Below are 14,328 nucleotides of genomic sequence, written 5' to 3'. Positions count from 1 at the left end.
GTGTGCACTTGAGCCTACAGTGGTATTGGTAGGCTATTTACATGTTGATTTATTCAGCAGAAATATTGCTAGGTTGATAATTTATTAAGTCTCAGCACAGAGCTTCACTTTCAGCTCTGCTGTGTTAGTAGATAACAGACTACAGCACAGCACTGAACCGACAGGCTAACTTAGTTTAAACTTGAGGTAAACAACTCGCATTCAGGCAGCAACTCTACCAGTCAGCAGCACTCTCTCTCTCTCTCCTGCTTTCTCTTTCTTGTGCTTTCTTTCTTGTGCTCTCTCTCTCTCACAAACATACCAACGTAAGGGAGCGTTGGAGGGGGAGCTTTAACACTTGAACAATGTCTTTGCTCATCTCCAAGCTCAGCCTCATCCCCAGAATAGCTGCCAAGTCTGGCCACTGCTGCTCCAGCGCCACTGTTTGTTTCTGAAACTGGAAACGTTAGGTGACCCATAACTGTCTTGATACTTACAGCCGCAAGCAGCCTGGTTGGCAGCTAGCTAAGCTGAAGACTTCACCTTAGCATATAATCCTCATCAGCAACTGTCAGGAGTGGACTACGTTAACTTTAATTGTACTTTGCATAACGAGCAAATTTGGTTCATCTATGGGAAAGGATAGGGTCAACTGCTGCCTCCATTCATTCTGCCTTCTTTTATTTTCTTTTCAGTCTTTCTTCTTTTCATACCCTGATTTATATTTTTTAGCCAGCATGATTTCTGACCTCCAGGTCATTCAATCTGGGCTCACAGACATTACACTTGCCTTCGGTTGCTGTCGGACAGACTAAACCATTTTGCGTCTCCAAAGAGGGGGGCCCCAAGAAAGTCCAATATGTTTGGAAGACCGTGTGACATTAAGTTCATTCTCTTAGTTGATGTTGTCAATATATTTAAATAAATTATGACACCAATTGATTGGAGGGCCCAATTCATTCGAAATAAAAACATCATTATAAAAAAGAAGAAAAATCACGATTTTCATGGGCCCTTCTCTCTACTTGGGCCCTGGGTAGTCAGGCCACTGTTACCCCCTCTACCACACCCATGATGTGTACGTTATGTGTTCCTCTCTCATTTTAAGACTGGGAAAAATCTGATAAGTTAACAAATTGCTTTAAACTGTACTTTCAACTGCTTTAAGTTACAATAGAAAATGAGTGGCTCTATGAATAAACCTTAGACGCTGAAGGTTCCTCTTTTACAGAATTTTTTCATAAAAAAGTATTTTTCTTGATATGATAATTTTAGTACTTAAGTTTATGACAGACACCTTATGAAAGGAAAAGACTTGCTTTTAAATCATGTCATTTTCTTTATAAACACAAGTGTAAGCCTTCCCAGAAGGAAAGAAAAACTTTCTTAAATCATGCCAGAAATTTCTGCCAGGAGATGAATTAATATGCAGCTGGAGACATAAGACTTGGATGTCCATTAAATGTTTTATTCCACATAAAGAAACTGGTTTAAGAGGCTGTTCTTTCAGGAGCAATAAGAGGCGTTGTGCCCAGCAGGCTGTTAAAGTGAATCATTTTAAAGTGGAACTATTATGTGCATTTCAGGCTAATTTATTTTTATTTCTGAGCCCAGAAGGGCTGGGATTGATCGAGTTATTGCCACAAATCGCTTTATTTACTTCAGACCGACCCTCTCCGTAGGCTGTCAGATCAGCCTGTGGGCAAAACGAGTGGATTGAGACTCTTCCGCATTAAGCCCCGCCTCCCGCCACTGCACTACATCGGAAGCGCGCACCGCACCTGCTTTCGCCGTCATTGTAACATCTCATAAACAGAAGGACAGAAGAAAGTTCTACTCCACAAGTCTAAGTTCCCCTCAATGTGCCCCAGTTTAGCTCCACAGGACTTAATTCCCCTCCTCAAGTCGTACTTCTCCTCCATGAGTCCAAGTTCCCCTCCACGGGCTCCAGTTCCCTTCCACAAGTCCCATTTCCCCTCTACAGGTTCAAGGTCCCCTCCACAAGTTCAAGTTCCACTCAGAAAGTCCAAGTTCTTCTCCACTCATCCCAGTTCCCCTCCACAGGTCTTAGTTACCCTGGACAAGTTAAATTTCCCCACTGCTAGTTGTAGTTCCTCTCTACAGGTTCAAGTTCCTTTCATGAGTCCAAGTTCCCCCCCACAAGTCTTAGTTCTCCTCCATGAGTCCTAGTTCCACTCAACCCGTCCAAGTTATCCTGCACAAGTCCAAGTTCGCCTCCAAGAATTTGTGTTCCCCTAGAGAAGTCATATGCCTCTTTTCCATTAGTATCAGCTTGTCTCAACTTAACTCATCTCACCTCAACTCGTCTCAGCTGTTTCTTTTCCATTACAATTTAGTACCAAGTTTAAAATGGGTGGGGTTTGTGTGAGATCGCTGTGACATCACTGTTGTTCATGACAAGCTTTATAACAACACAGGACCTAGAGGAAATCTGCAACGTGGTGTGTGGCTCAGTCGCTGACCATAAATTATATCCATCGGTTGGAACCACTTCCAGTTTCGTCTGTTTGATCCACTCTGATGATTGTGGTCCTTGACCAGTCAATAGTCACTTTTGAGCTTTTTCAGCTTCTCTCAACACTGCTGCAAACTCCTTTGGTACCCGTAGCCGTTAAGGCAGAAAGCTCTTGATAGATTTTTTCATTTCGTGTCGCTCTATCTAGTTCCCAATGTATTCTTTCCTCAGCATCCAAACAAAGATATGTCTCTACCTCAGTGTTGGACCATGGAACAGACTTTTGTTGCATCATTGCTTGTCACATAATGTAAACTTTTTTTCGCGAGTTGGTGTCACTTTTCCAGTGATGTCACTCCCTGACCGTGACCTCTGATTGGCCCTACCCCTGACCAAAAGTGGCATGCAGTCTGACAACGTCACACACAACCTGACTCAGCTCGCTTAGAACCTGGGCTGAGGAGTTACAAAAAGAGTACCGGTAAACGGGTACAAATACGTAGTGGAAAACCTTTCAAACTGAGTCGAGGCAAGTTAAGTTGAGACAAGCTGATACTAATAGAAAAGGGCCATTAGTTCCTCTCCACAGGTTCAGGTTCCCCTCCACAAGTCCCACTTCCCCTCCACGAGTCCAAGTTCGCCTCGAAAAGTTCATTATCCATTCCTTAAGTCCTAGTACCACAAGTACATTGGTCTAAGCAGAATAAAGGTGAAGCTTCCCTGTGTGTTAATTTCTTTCAATAAATAAAAAAGTAGAACAGAAATGTGACAAATCAGAAACAGAAGAACATAGAAAAGAAAATATTACTTTTTAGAAAAATACCAAGGCCATTATCAAGTATAGACCTTCATCTGGATAGAGTCTGTCATCAGTCTCTTCCTGTTGCAGCAGGAGCAATGGTTGTTTAGCTTTCGCAGAAACTGAACAATGTTTAGTGGCCATGCCAGTCATAGACATTACTGGTGCAGATTCCAGCCCCACCCATTGCTTTTTCTTTGAAAGCTAAACATCCGTCGTCTTGCTGTAACAGGAAGAGACAGTATTATCATCTCTACTGCCAGACTCTAAGGATGAATGTCTGTGCTTGGTATCAGTCTTCTCTCCTATAAATGACATGAAAGCATTTTAACTTAAAGTGGACTCCTTTAAGTTATTTAGAGAGCTCTTTTTAAATCATTATTTTATTAATAAACCCTGCCAGATCATGTTGTGGTAATGGATTTGAGTGATATGTCACATGGCCCATGTTCCACACCTTAAAGTAGATCCCACTAATATATTAAAGCTGAAATCAGGAATACATGAATGTTGCTTTGTTTCAGGGTCAGATGTTTCAGAAGGACTGTTCACTATTTTATGGCTTCCATAAACTCCATACATGTTTGGAAAATCCTCCCTGTTGCTTTGTTGTGGCAAGTATTGGGAGATTGACAGAAAATTTGTCTTAGTTTGCAGTCTTTATCCTGCCTTCTTGTGTGGATATACTATATACCATAGATGAGTATAACAGCAGGATCATGTGCTACTTCTGATGTACAGACTCTGTATACATGTGTCCCCAAATTAATATAGCGGAAGAGATATACTAATAACATCCTAGTGTTTAGGAGAGCTCATAAAGAACTGTTTGAGTTTCCGGACTATACTAATTCCTCAATCAACTATTTGTAATTTACAATGAGACGGCTATTCATTTCCTTGACCTGACACTTTACAAAGATGACAATACAGTAAAAACTACTATCTATCGTAAAGCTTTGAGTAATAATAGACTACTGAGAGCTGAAGAGTCATCTTCTATGGCTTCTATGAAGCCATCTGATATGCCTCATTCAGAATATCCCTACTGCTCAGTTCTTGAGATTGAGCAGAAACTATTGTTCAATTGCAGAGATAGTCACGGTGGCCGAGTCGTTAGCCTCCCTGCCAGAAGCTGATTCAAGGCTCAGCTGGGGGAAAGTTTGAACAGTGGCCTTTATGTGTTTTGTGTTCTCCAGGTACTCTAGCTTTCTCCCACCCACAAGACATGCATATAAAATTTATTTATCACTTCTAATACGTAAATTGCTTTGGATAAAAGTATCTGCCAAATGACTGTAGAATAGTAAAATAGATAAGAGTTTGAATCCAAGCTGCTGAAATGTCAGTCAGGTTATTCCACTTTAGTCTATCAGAGGGCAATACGGAAAAACATTATTCTAAAACATTGGACCATTGTTAAGAGTATCTGTTGTTGACTTCTGTCAGCTCAGACCCTCCTCTGATTACATTAAATTTTTCACTCAAAAGATGATAAAACCATTAAAACTACATGCTGGCTTCCAAACCAACCCACAGGTGTCATTAGCGGTAGTCACTGTGCTGCGTTCTAGTTCATCAGACAGTTTTTCACTCATCAGTGTACAGGTGGATCAACTGTAGTCCCTTTCATATGCTGTAGTAGCATCATGTAGAGTGTTTACTGAGATGTTCCTGTGATTTGGTTTGTCTCAAAAAAACTAAAAGAGCTCTAACGACCTGTATATCAGAGCATAAAATGTCCATCTCTCTCTCTCTCTCTTTCGTCTGGTGGGCTGGTTAGTATTCTGGCTGGTGGTCTGGCTAGTATTCTGGGTAGTGGTCTGAGTGGTTTTTTGGCTGGTGGTCTGGTTAGTGCAGAACAATTGGTGGTCTTTCCTGATTAGCTTTATGGTTTGCTGCTGAGTTCTTCCCTGTTTTCTGTCCCAATAATGTTAGTCATGCAACATAAGATCTTTAGGTGCTCTTTATGTGTTAAAGCTGGCCTACTGTGTTGTCTTGCTGTGGACAAAATTATTAATAATTATTTGATATATATCCTAACAGACTGAAAACTCGATGGTCCCATGTCTCCCACAAAGATATGAAGTAATCTGAACTCTCACTTCCTCTCTGGATGTCTGGGACTTAACAATGACTGGACATCTGTGATGGAATTAAAAAAGATGATTAAACCAAATCTGCTGAGTGTCATTTATGATTAGTTCAAATCAGAAAATAACTTAGAATGAATGTTTAGGTCCTAACCTTTCATGTTATCTGTACCAGATTTGATAAACATGGTCTGATATGCACTAAATGTTTCTCCTTCTCCTCCCGACTGAAGCAAAATATTTCTGCAGGTCATTAAAGCATCATGAAACTGAAATGAGTTCCAATTTATGGATCAATAAAGTTTAATTGAATCCAAACATTACTTATACACTTTATTATTCCTATTGTCACAACTTGGTGGAGATGCAGAGAACAGAGACAGAATGCTGACACGGTTCTGGGAATCTTGTTCATTTAACAAAAAGCTAGGCTGAGGACTAAACTCAAACTCCAGCAGCAAATACAACTCAATGGACCAGCAAAGCCAAGACAAAAGCTGAGGGTTATAGATACACAGAACACAAGACACAGATGAAACAAGTGAACTGAATGAACCCAAGTGAACTAATGAACACAGACAAAAACAAGAACAAACTACAAAATAAAAAAGGAAACCAGGAACTAAAGAGACATCACAAAACACACATCATGACAAATATTTCAAACAAGGACTAATTTTGGGCTCCAGATTAAAAGAAAATGTGATTTTTTTGCACACAATTTCTCATGTCAGAATTTAAGAGGTTAAGATAATAGTAGCTGTTGCTTTTTATATTTAATGGCTTCTGTATTTTAGCTATATTTATCTTAGTTTAATTTTAGTGGCACTATGGCACACAGGATGTATGCAGAGGAATGATTACTGATGTCTAACAGCTGAGAGTTGGTTAGCTCTAGCTGTAGTGTTCCAGTTATATATACAGAATCAGGAATACCAGGATACTACCTGGGTGTGTTATGAATGATGGAAGAATGGGGCTTCCCTGGTCCAAGGCAATACTGAGATTCGAGAAAAGGAGGCCAAGGCTGAATCTAAGAGACTTTCCTCTGGCAGCAAGTACAAGGCTGCGACTGCTGAGCCTCGGTTGTCAGGCTCCACATGGCATTGCTCCACTCACTGCTTATCTTGGCTCCAGTCGCAGACTACTGGCCAAAGTTGAATTATTTACACCGGCAATGCGTCATTCCAGGACCAGATAGAGCATTTACACTTCCACTGAATTCTAATCAGTGTTGAACACGTAGGAGGTGAAAGATCAGCTGTGGTTCTGCTGCGGAGACCATGCTGTGGTTTGTTTCGTCATTGTGAACTGTTCGATGGGATAATTGCTTGGCAGCGTCTTGAAGCAGCTGGCAGGCACTGAAGAAGCAAACACTTAGAGATAATGGAGGTTGTGTTTAACTATAATTTTTTATTATGGTGAAAGTGCTTCTGTCTGCCTGTTATGTGGAGGTTTACACCTGCTGCCAGATAGGCTGTATTTATGAAGACACACCTTCATGTGGTGTCCCGTGTCCTCGGGTTGGTTGTCTCAGTCTTAAATGCTTCAATTATGCAACATGAGTTGATTTTTCCTCACTAGTAAAAGAATGAAAGTGTTTTTCATCAGATGACTCAATAATCATTTACTGAATAAAAGCAGTGGTGCATTTCCAGCTGGAGTTTTGTGTAAAAAATGTTGGCTTTTATAGTTTTGCTTAATGTATCAGACTTTTTCTGATCCTCTTAAAGTCACAGAAACAAAAGCTGCTTCTCCCAGTTGCTCACAAAGCCACAATTGGAGGAAGCTGGGAGGAGATTGGCAGGATATTGGTGGATATACAGTACCAGCCAAGAGCTGGACGCACCCACTCATTTAAGACAGCCCTGACTAGTTGTCAGGGCTGGCAGGACTGGCCTTGGAGTTTCCCTCATTAAGCTGCATGGTGCTTTATGGTGATGGTTTTTATTCAAACTGGATGAAAGCAAAAGGACAAATTTAGATTTTTACTCATGCTGTGGTTATAAAGAATCAACACAAATAAAGTTTTCACTACACAGGTAAGACAGTAAAAACCCACCAGGCTCAGTTAGGCTGCAGAAATCAGCTTAGATCTGTTATTTTAAACTGTACTAATGTAAATATTCTCGTATTTATACAAACCAACAACACTGAGCTTTAAGAGTGACATCTAATTAAATTTTACATCTAACTGCATCAGGTTTGCTATCACCCATCTAAATAATGAAGCCAGACAGACAGAAATAGATTCCCCTAGTTTCTAATGAAGCAGAACTACAGGAGAATATTTTATCTCCATCATTCAGCTGTGCTGTCTGCTAACCTTCCAAACACGGCTGAACTAGTGATCTTCGTTGTGTAACCACGTTGAAAGCTTTAATGAAGTCCTCATAAGGACTCTTTCACACGGTCTTAAGCTGGTCACAGTAAGACTGATGATTTATTATTCAGGCCGAGCATTTCTGATGGTGACAGAGATGTCCTGCATAGCTCTAGTCTGGACGTTTTCATCAAACCAGTTGATCATACCTATTCTTCAGCTAAGGAAGACTTGCTTTTTACTTGAACAAATCTTACATGGATTTACGATGTAAAATATAAACTTGTAACTTGGATCAGCAACGCAGCAAAAATATTCTCATCTTGTCTTCAGAGAAACTTTCATGGACAGAGATAATGACTTCATTAACATTAAATGGCCTCAGAAATAATTATTTTAATGTGATGTTTATTAAATGATAATGTGTTTGAGTTTCTCAGGCTGAGAAATATATATATATATATATATATATATATATATATATATACGTTATATATATATATATGTATATATATATATATATATATATATATACACATACATATATATATATATATATATATATATATATATATATATATACATATATATATATATATATATATATATATATATATATATATATATATATATGTATATATATATATATATATATATATATATATATATATATATATATATATGTGTATATATATATATATATATATATATATATATATATATGTGTATATATATATATATATATATATATATATATATATATATATATATATATATATATATATATATATATGTATATATATATATATATATATATATATATATATATATATATATATATATATATATATATATATATATATATATATATACATATATATATATATATATATATATATACATATATATATATATAACGTATAATACCCCGCCACCACATAATGCTGCTCTACCATATAATGCCCCTCCACCACAATGCCCCTCCATCACATGTCCAGTTTCAAACCAAATGAGGCCCCTCCACCAAATGCCTCACACTCCACAAAATGAAGCACGTCCACTTTGATGACCACCGCCCATGATGCCCTTGCACCATATGCCTCTTATTCCACCGAATGACTCCCCCACCATTTGATCCCCCTCCACCATATGATGCCTCTCTACCATATTATGCCCTTCTACTATTTGATGCCCCTACATCACAAAGTGCCCCTCCACCACCACATGAGGCCCCTCCACCATATGATACCCTGCCATCATATGATTCCCCACCACCACATTATTGCCCCTTCACCACATGATACCGCTCTACCATATGGTGCCCCTACACAACATAATGCTGCTCTACTATATGATGCCCTTCTATCACATGATGCTGCTCTACTATATGATGCACTTCTGCTATATGATGCCCCTTAACCACATGAAGCCTTACCACCACATGATGCCCCTACACCACATAATGCTGCTCTACCATATGATGCCCTTCTACTATATGATGCCCCTCCACCACATGAAGCCTTACCACCATATGATGCCCCTTCACCACATGATGCTGCTCTACTATATGATGCTCTTCTACTATATGATGCCCCTCAACCACATGATGCTGCTCTACTATATGATGCTCTTCTACTGTATGATGCTCCTCCACCACATGAAGCCTCACCACTACATGATGCCCCTCTACCATATGAAGCACTTCTACCATATGATGTCCTTTTACCATATGATACTCTCCACCATATGACCGCACTACCACATGATGCCCCAATATATCATGCCCCTCTATAATATGATGCCCTCCATCATATGAAGGCCATCCACATATGATGCCCCTTTACCATAAGATTCTCTTTAACCACGATGTCCCCTCACCACATGCCACTCGCTTCACCAAATAATACCTTTCCATCATAAGATATTTGACAGAGAACACAAAGATTGGCAAACTTGCCACTGGCGCCCTGTGATCTTCACAGATGAAAGCAGGTTCCCACTGAGCACACATGACAGACGTGACAGAGTCTGGAGACGCCGTGGAGAACGTTCTGCTGCCTGCAACATCCTCCAGCATGACTGGTTTGGCAGTGGGTCAGTAATGGTGTGGGGTGGCATTTCTTTGGAGGGCCGCACAGCCCTCCATGATCTTGCCAGAGGTAGCCTGACTGCCATTAGGTACCGAGATGAGATCCTCAGACCATATGCTGTTGAGGTTGATGTTATGGACCGGCCCACCCGTTCCCCACTCCTGAATCCACTTGAGCACATCTGGGACATCATGTTTTGCTCCATCCACCAATGCCAAGTTGCACCACAGACTGTCCAGGAGTTGGCGGGTGCTTTAGTCCAGGTCTGGGAGGAGATCCCTCAGGAGAACATCCGTCGCCTCATCAGGAGCATGCCCAGGCGTTGTAGGGAGGTCATACAGGCACGTGGATGCCACACACACTACTGAGCCTCATTTTGACTTGTTTGAAGAACATTACATCAAAGTTGGATTAGCCAATTTTGAGTATAACTCCAAATCCAGACCTCCGTGGGTTGATACATTTGATCTTCATTGATAACTTTTATGTGATTTTGTTGTCAGCACATTCAACTTTGGAAAGAACACAGTATTTCATTAAAATATTTCACTCATTCAGATCTACAACGTGTTACTTTAGTGTTTCTTTTTCTTTTTTGAGCAGTATGAATGAGTCTTTAAGTTGTCTGTAAACCTAGTAATATAAACAGATCTCAATGTATTCACTCTTTCTCCCTGACTTTTTTGTCTCTCTGCAGTTGTTTGAGATCACAGTGCCAATCACCCAGGGCACTAAGCCGGTGACCATCAGCGTGGCCAACCACACCCAATGCAGTTGTTTGTCCAAGCTGGACATATACAAGCAGGTTCATAGCATCATCAGAAGAGCCTTGCCTGAGTAAGCTCTCTTTCTCATCACACACAGTTTTTCCATCAGTTCATGTTGGACTGGAGATTTGTCCCGATCCTGACATCTACCACATCCCGCTTGCAACCAAACACGAACCCCATCCTCACTCATATGTAAGTCGCTTTGGATACAAGCATCTGCTAAATGACTGTAAAATAGAATAGAATAGAATAGAATAGAATAGAATAGAATAGAATAGAATAGAATCCTGAAGCTGGCCTCATGTCCAACATAATGCAGACTAGGTTTCAGTTAAATCTTCTCAGGTTTGTTGTGTCTGTGTAGCATTTGAGCAGCTTTGTCCTCCATCAGAGATGTTCATGTTGGCAACACACACACTGGAAAACGTGGTATGTTCATGTAATCTGCTTCCTGTGAAATCTGTGCACAAAGGGGGTGTTACATACCTAACAAAACACGTTTCACATCAACTCCTGAATAACTTCACAGCTCAGTGGCGTGTGCATGTTCCTGTGGGCAAAACTAAACGATACCTTCTGTGATTAATGACAGTAAGTAACAGTCAGGATCCCACAAGGAAGCCGGTCATGATGGAGTTTTTGGCTTTTGTTCTTTGAAAACATGACAAAACCTTTTTCATTGTTATCCAGAAACTGGACTAAAGCAGCTCACAAGTAAGAGAAGAGGAGAATCTGGATTATTTTCTATGGAGAAGCTTTAGATTTTTTGTTTGTTTTTAATCTATGATCAGAAACTTAAGGTCACATTTAGACTGGTTCTTTTTGTATAGTCGGATAATCCTGTTTATTTGGAGCAGCGAGAACATGCCGCATACCAAAGAAGCAAACTCAGGTCTTTTTTAAAACTGGGGGTCTTAGTCTGCTTGCATGTGGTCAGGTATCCTGAGAGTGTGACGGCAGACAGAACCTCCAGTAGAGCAGAGACAGGAAGTGATGTAGACCAACATGGTGGACATCTGGCTGCTTCTCCTGCTGCACATGCTGGACTCATTTTAGTGAAAACTGGATCAGGTCTGAATTCCAAAGTAAAAACAGAAACATTACTGCAGGATTGTATTATTGCTTTATTTTTATTGCTGGTGCGCAAGACATTTTAACAGCCAGTTGATGAGCTGAATTTTCTTCTTCCTTCCTGTTGATCAGAAGTTGGTTTATGAAATTTTACTCCCTATTGAGCAGCTGCTGTAGCTGCATGATGTTCTTCAGGTGGTTTGGTATGCTTTCATGAAGTTCCGTTAGAAAACAAACCAAAGTGCGTGGTGCTCCATAATTCCTCTCCCAGTCCTGGTGTGAAGGCAAATATGTAAACAATGAATAGGAAGTACCGATGTGAAGATGCTAAGGTAACTCCAGAATGGGCAATGGCATGTCAATGGGCCTGTCTTTTTTTAACTTGTACATATGGCAAATAAATTCTATTATTTTCTCTCTGGGCCACATGTGGTCTACACCATACTTGGCAGTGCTGTAACTGAGCCAGAAGTCCCAAAAGTACCCTAGATTTGAAGGTGTTAATATCTGAACCATTTATGAGGGACCTCAATCTGTCGTGGTGATTAAAAATAAAAAATGCAGTTTCCCTCATGACTGAGGGACGATAAAGGTTGGTGAAAGCAAAATGAGCTGGATTTATCCCAAATCCAATCTGTCCAGTCGGTTCTTTAGGACCGGACGGACAGTCTAGTTGACAGTTCTAAAGTCTCTCTCTGACTCTCAGAACTGACGCTCCACTATGGTTGAGATGGTGGCCTAGACGTCCTTTAGAGTATATAGTCGGACTCTGTAAATGACACTTTGAGGAAACTAGAAAGGAAAGTTTGCATTCAGCCTGGACAGACATTTTTAAAGCAGGTGGAGAATTTCTTGTAATTGCTGCTATAACTGGAACATAAATATGACAACAGGTTCCTGACAAAGATACAGAATGGTACTAAAACAGTGCATTCTTCATTGTATGCTTCAGCATGGAGCAGCAATTTTAGTCACTTTTTTATATTGTTTTCTGTCAATAAGGAGACATATTAATCTTTCCAGGTCTACAGCTGGCATAGTTCTGATGCTACCAAGATTATAGAAAATGTGGAAAGACTGAATGAGATCTTTCCACGACAAACCCAGAAAACATCACAGTTTGTATAAGCTTTGTTCAGGACTCAGTGTGAAACCACATTGTTAAAGTTACGATGGTGTATTTTTTTATGGGGTTTACCACAACATCTTAACAACTTACTGTGCCAAGGTTGCTGTTTAGGACTGGTTCAAGTCATATTCATGTAACAGAATATACTGAAACATACTTGATGCCTTTAACACATCTACACTGGAATATTCACACTTTGGGTGTTTGTCCAAATAACTCTTAAAGCCATTTAGACACATTAAAGACAGACTGCATTTCTGTTGTTTTAAGCCTCATTAATCCTTCACGTTCATACTTACAGAGTGTTCTGACCATCTTGGGAACAGCTTGCCTACATTAAGACAGACATAGAAAACTAGTTGTACCACTGTACTTGTATGGTATTTCAATGCAGACATGCTGTTTCCATGCAGACATGATAGTTCCAAGTAGACACGATGTTTCCAAATAGACATTATTTTTCCAGACATTATGTAGACATGTTTTTATATAGACATGATGTCACCAGACATGATGTAGACATAATGTTTCCACACAGGCACAATTTTTCCAAGTAGACATGATGCTTCCATGTTGACATAATGTTCCCATGCAGACATAGTGTTTCAATGTAGATATGATGTTTTCCTGTAGACATTACATTTCCTTGTATACCTGGTGCTTCCATGTTGACATGTTTCCATGCAGATATAGTGTTTCCATGTGGATATGATGTTTTCCTGTAGACATTATGTTTCCCTGTAGACATGATGCTTAATGTTTAAAATACTCCACAAAGTTTCTGTGCAATAGCATTAGCGTGGCTAACATTTAAAATACTCCAAAAGTTTCTGTGCATTAGTGCTAGCATGGCTATCATTTAAAATGCTTTTCAGATTTACATGCTTTAACATTTGCATGGTTGATGCTTAAAATACTCCACAGATTTATGTCCATCAGTGTTAGCATGGCTAAGACTGCACTGTGAATTTAGCCCACCGTGTTTCAGAAGCTGCAGTGCATCTGCAAAACAATTTCCCAATTCTCTTATCTTCCTTCACTTTCTAAATGTTTGTCACATTGCCATGTAGGATTACAACATTTTTGCTTGCAGACCTTTCTAGACAGACGGAACAGCCAGAATCATGAACTGTAGCAAGTGTTACGATGACTAATCCCTTCATTTTTAACTTTGCTGACGGTGTTTCTGGAACACTTCAAGAGAGTCTGCTGCACTATTTTCTGTTTCCTTCCCAACTTAAAAATGTTTTATCCTGAAAACCTGGAACTCTGGAAACCTTGGGTTTACGGTCATTTCAAGTTGCTGCCTTGGTTTTTTTATGTTTTCAAGAAGGATTTGGAGAATTCAGCATGATATGAGAGATACCGACATCGGATCAGACTTGTTCTAACTCAAAATATTTCCCCATTTCATCTTTTCTGTTGCAGTCTTTTCCTTTCAGAGTCTTTTTGGTTTGTAAATCAGGTAAACTACATTTGATTGTGGCTGCAAAACATGAAGAATCATTTAAGTTTTCACAGGCACAAATCATCCAACATTTAAGTGCAAAAACATAAGCACACGTATGTTTCACATTAAGTAACGTTTAACTTTCCTC

At 39.7% G+C, this 14,328-nt stretch overlaps 1 protein-coding gene across 1 annotated transcript in view; it reads left to right on the top strand.

Moving 5' to 3' along the window:
- Positions 1-14,328, top strand: part of vegfc (vascular endothelial growth factor c) — a gene marked incomplete at both ends in the record, with an annotated part of 78,318 nt that overhangs the window by 35,568 nt on the left and 28,422 nt on the right. The window contains one exon of the mRNA XM_079264798.1: positions 10,458-10,597. Within this exon, the coding sequence (XP_079120924.1) occupies positions 10,458-10,597 (140 nt within the window). The remainder of the gene's footprint in view (positions 1-10,457; positions 10,598-14,328) is intronic.

Source organism: Telmatherina bonti, assembly GCF_933228915.1.
Source record: "Telmatherina bonti genome assembly, chromosome: 3".
NCBI classification, from domain to species: domain Eukaryota; kingdom Metazoa; phylum Chordata; class Actinopteri; order Atheriniformes; family Telmatherinidae; genus Telmatherina; species Telmatherina bonti.
Note: the sequence above shows the minus strand (reverse complement) of the source record. Positions and strands in the feature narration are given on the sequence as shown.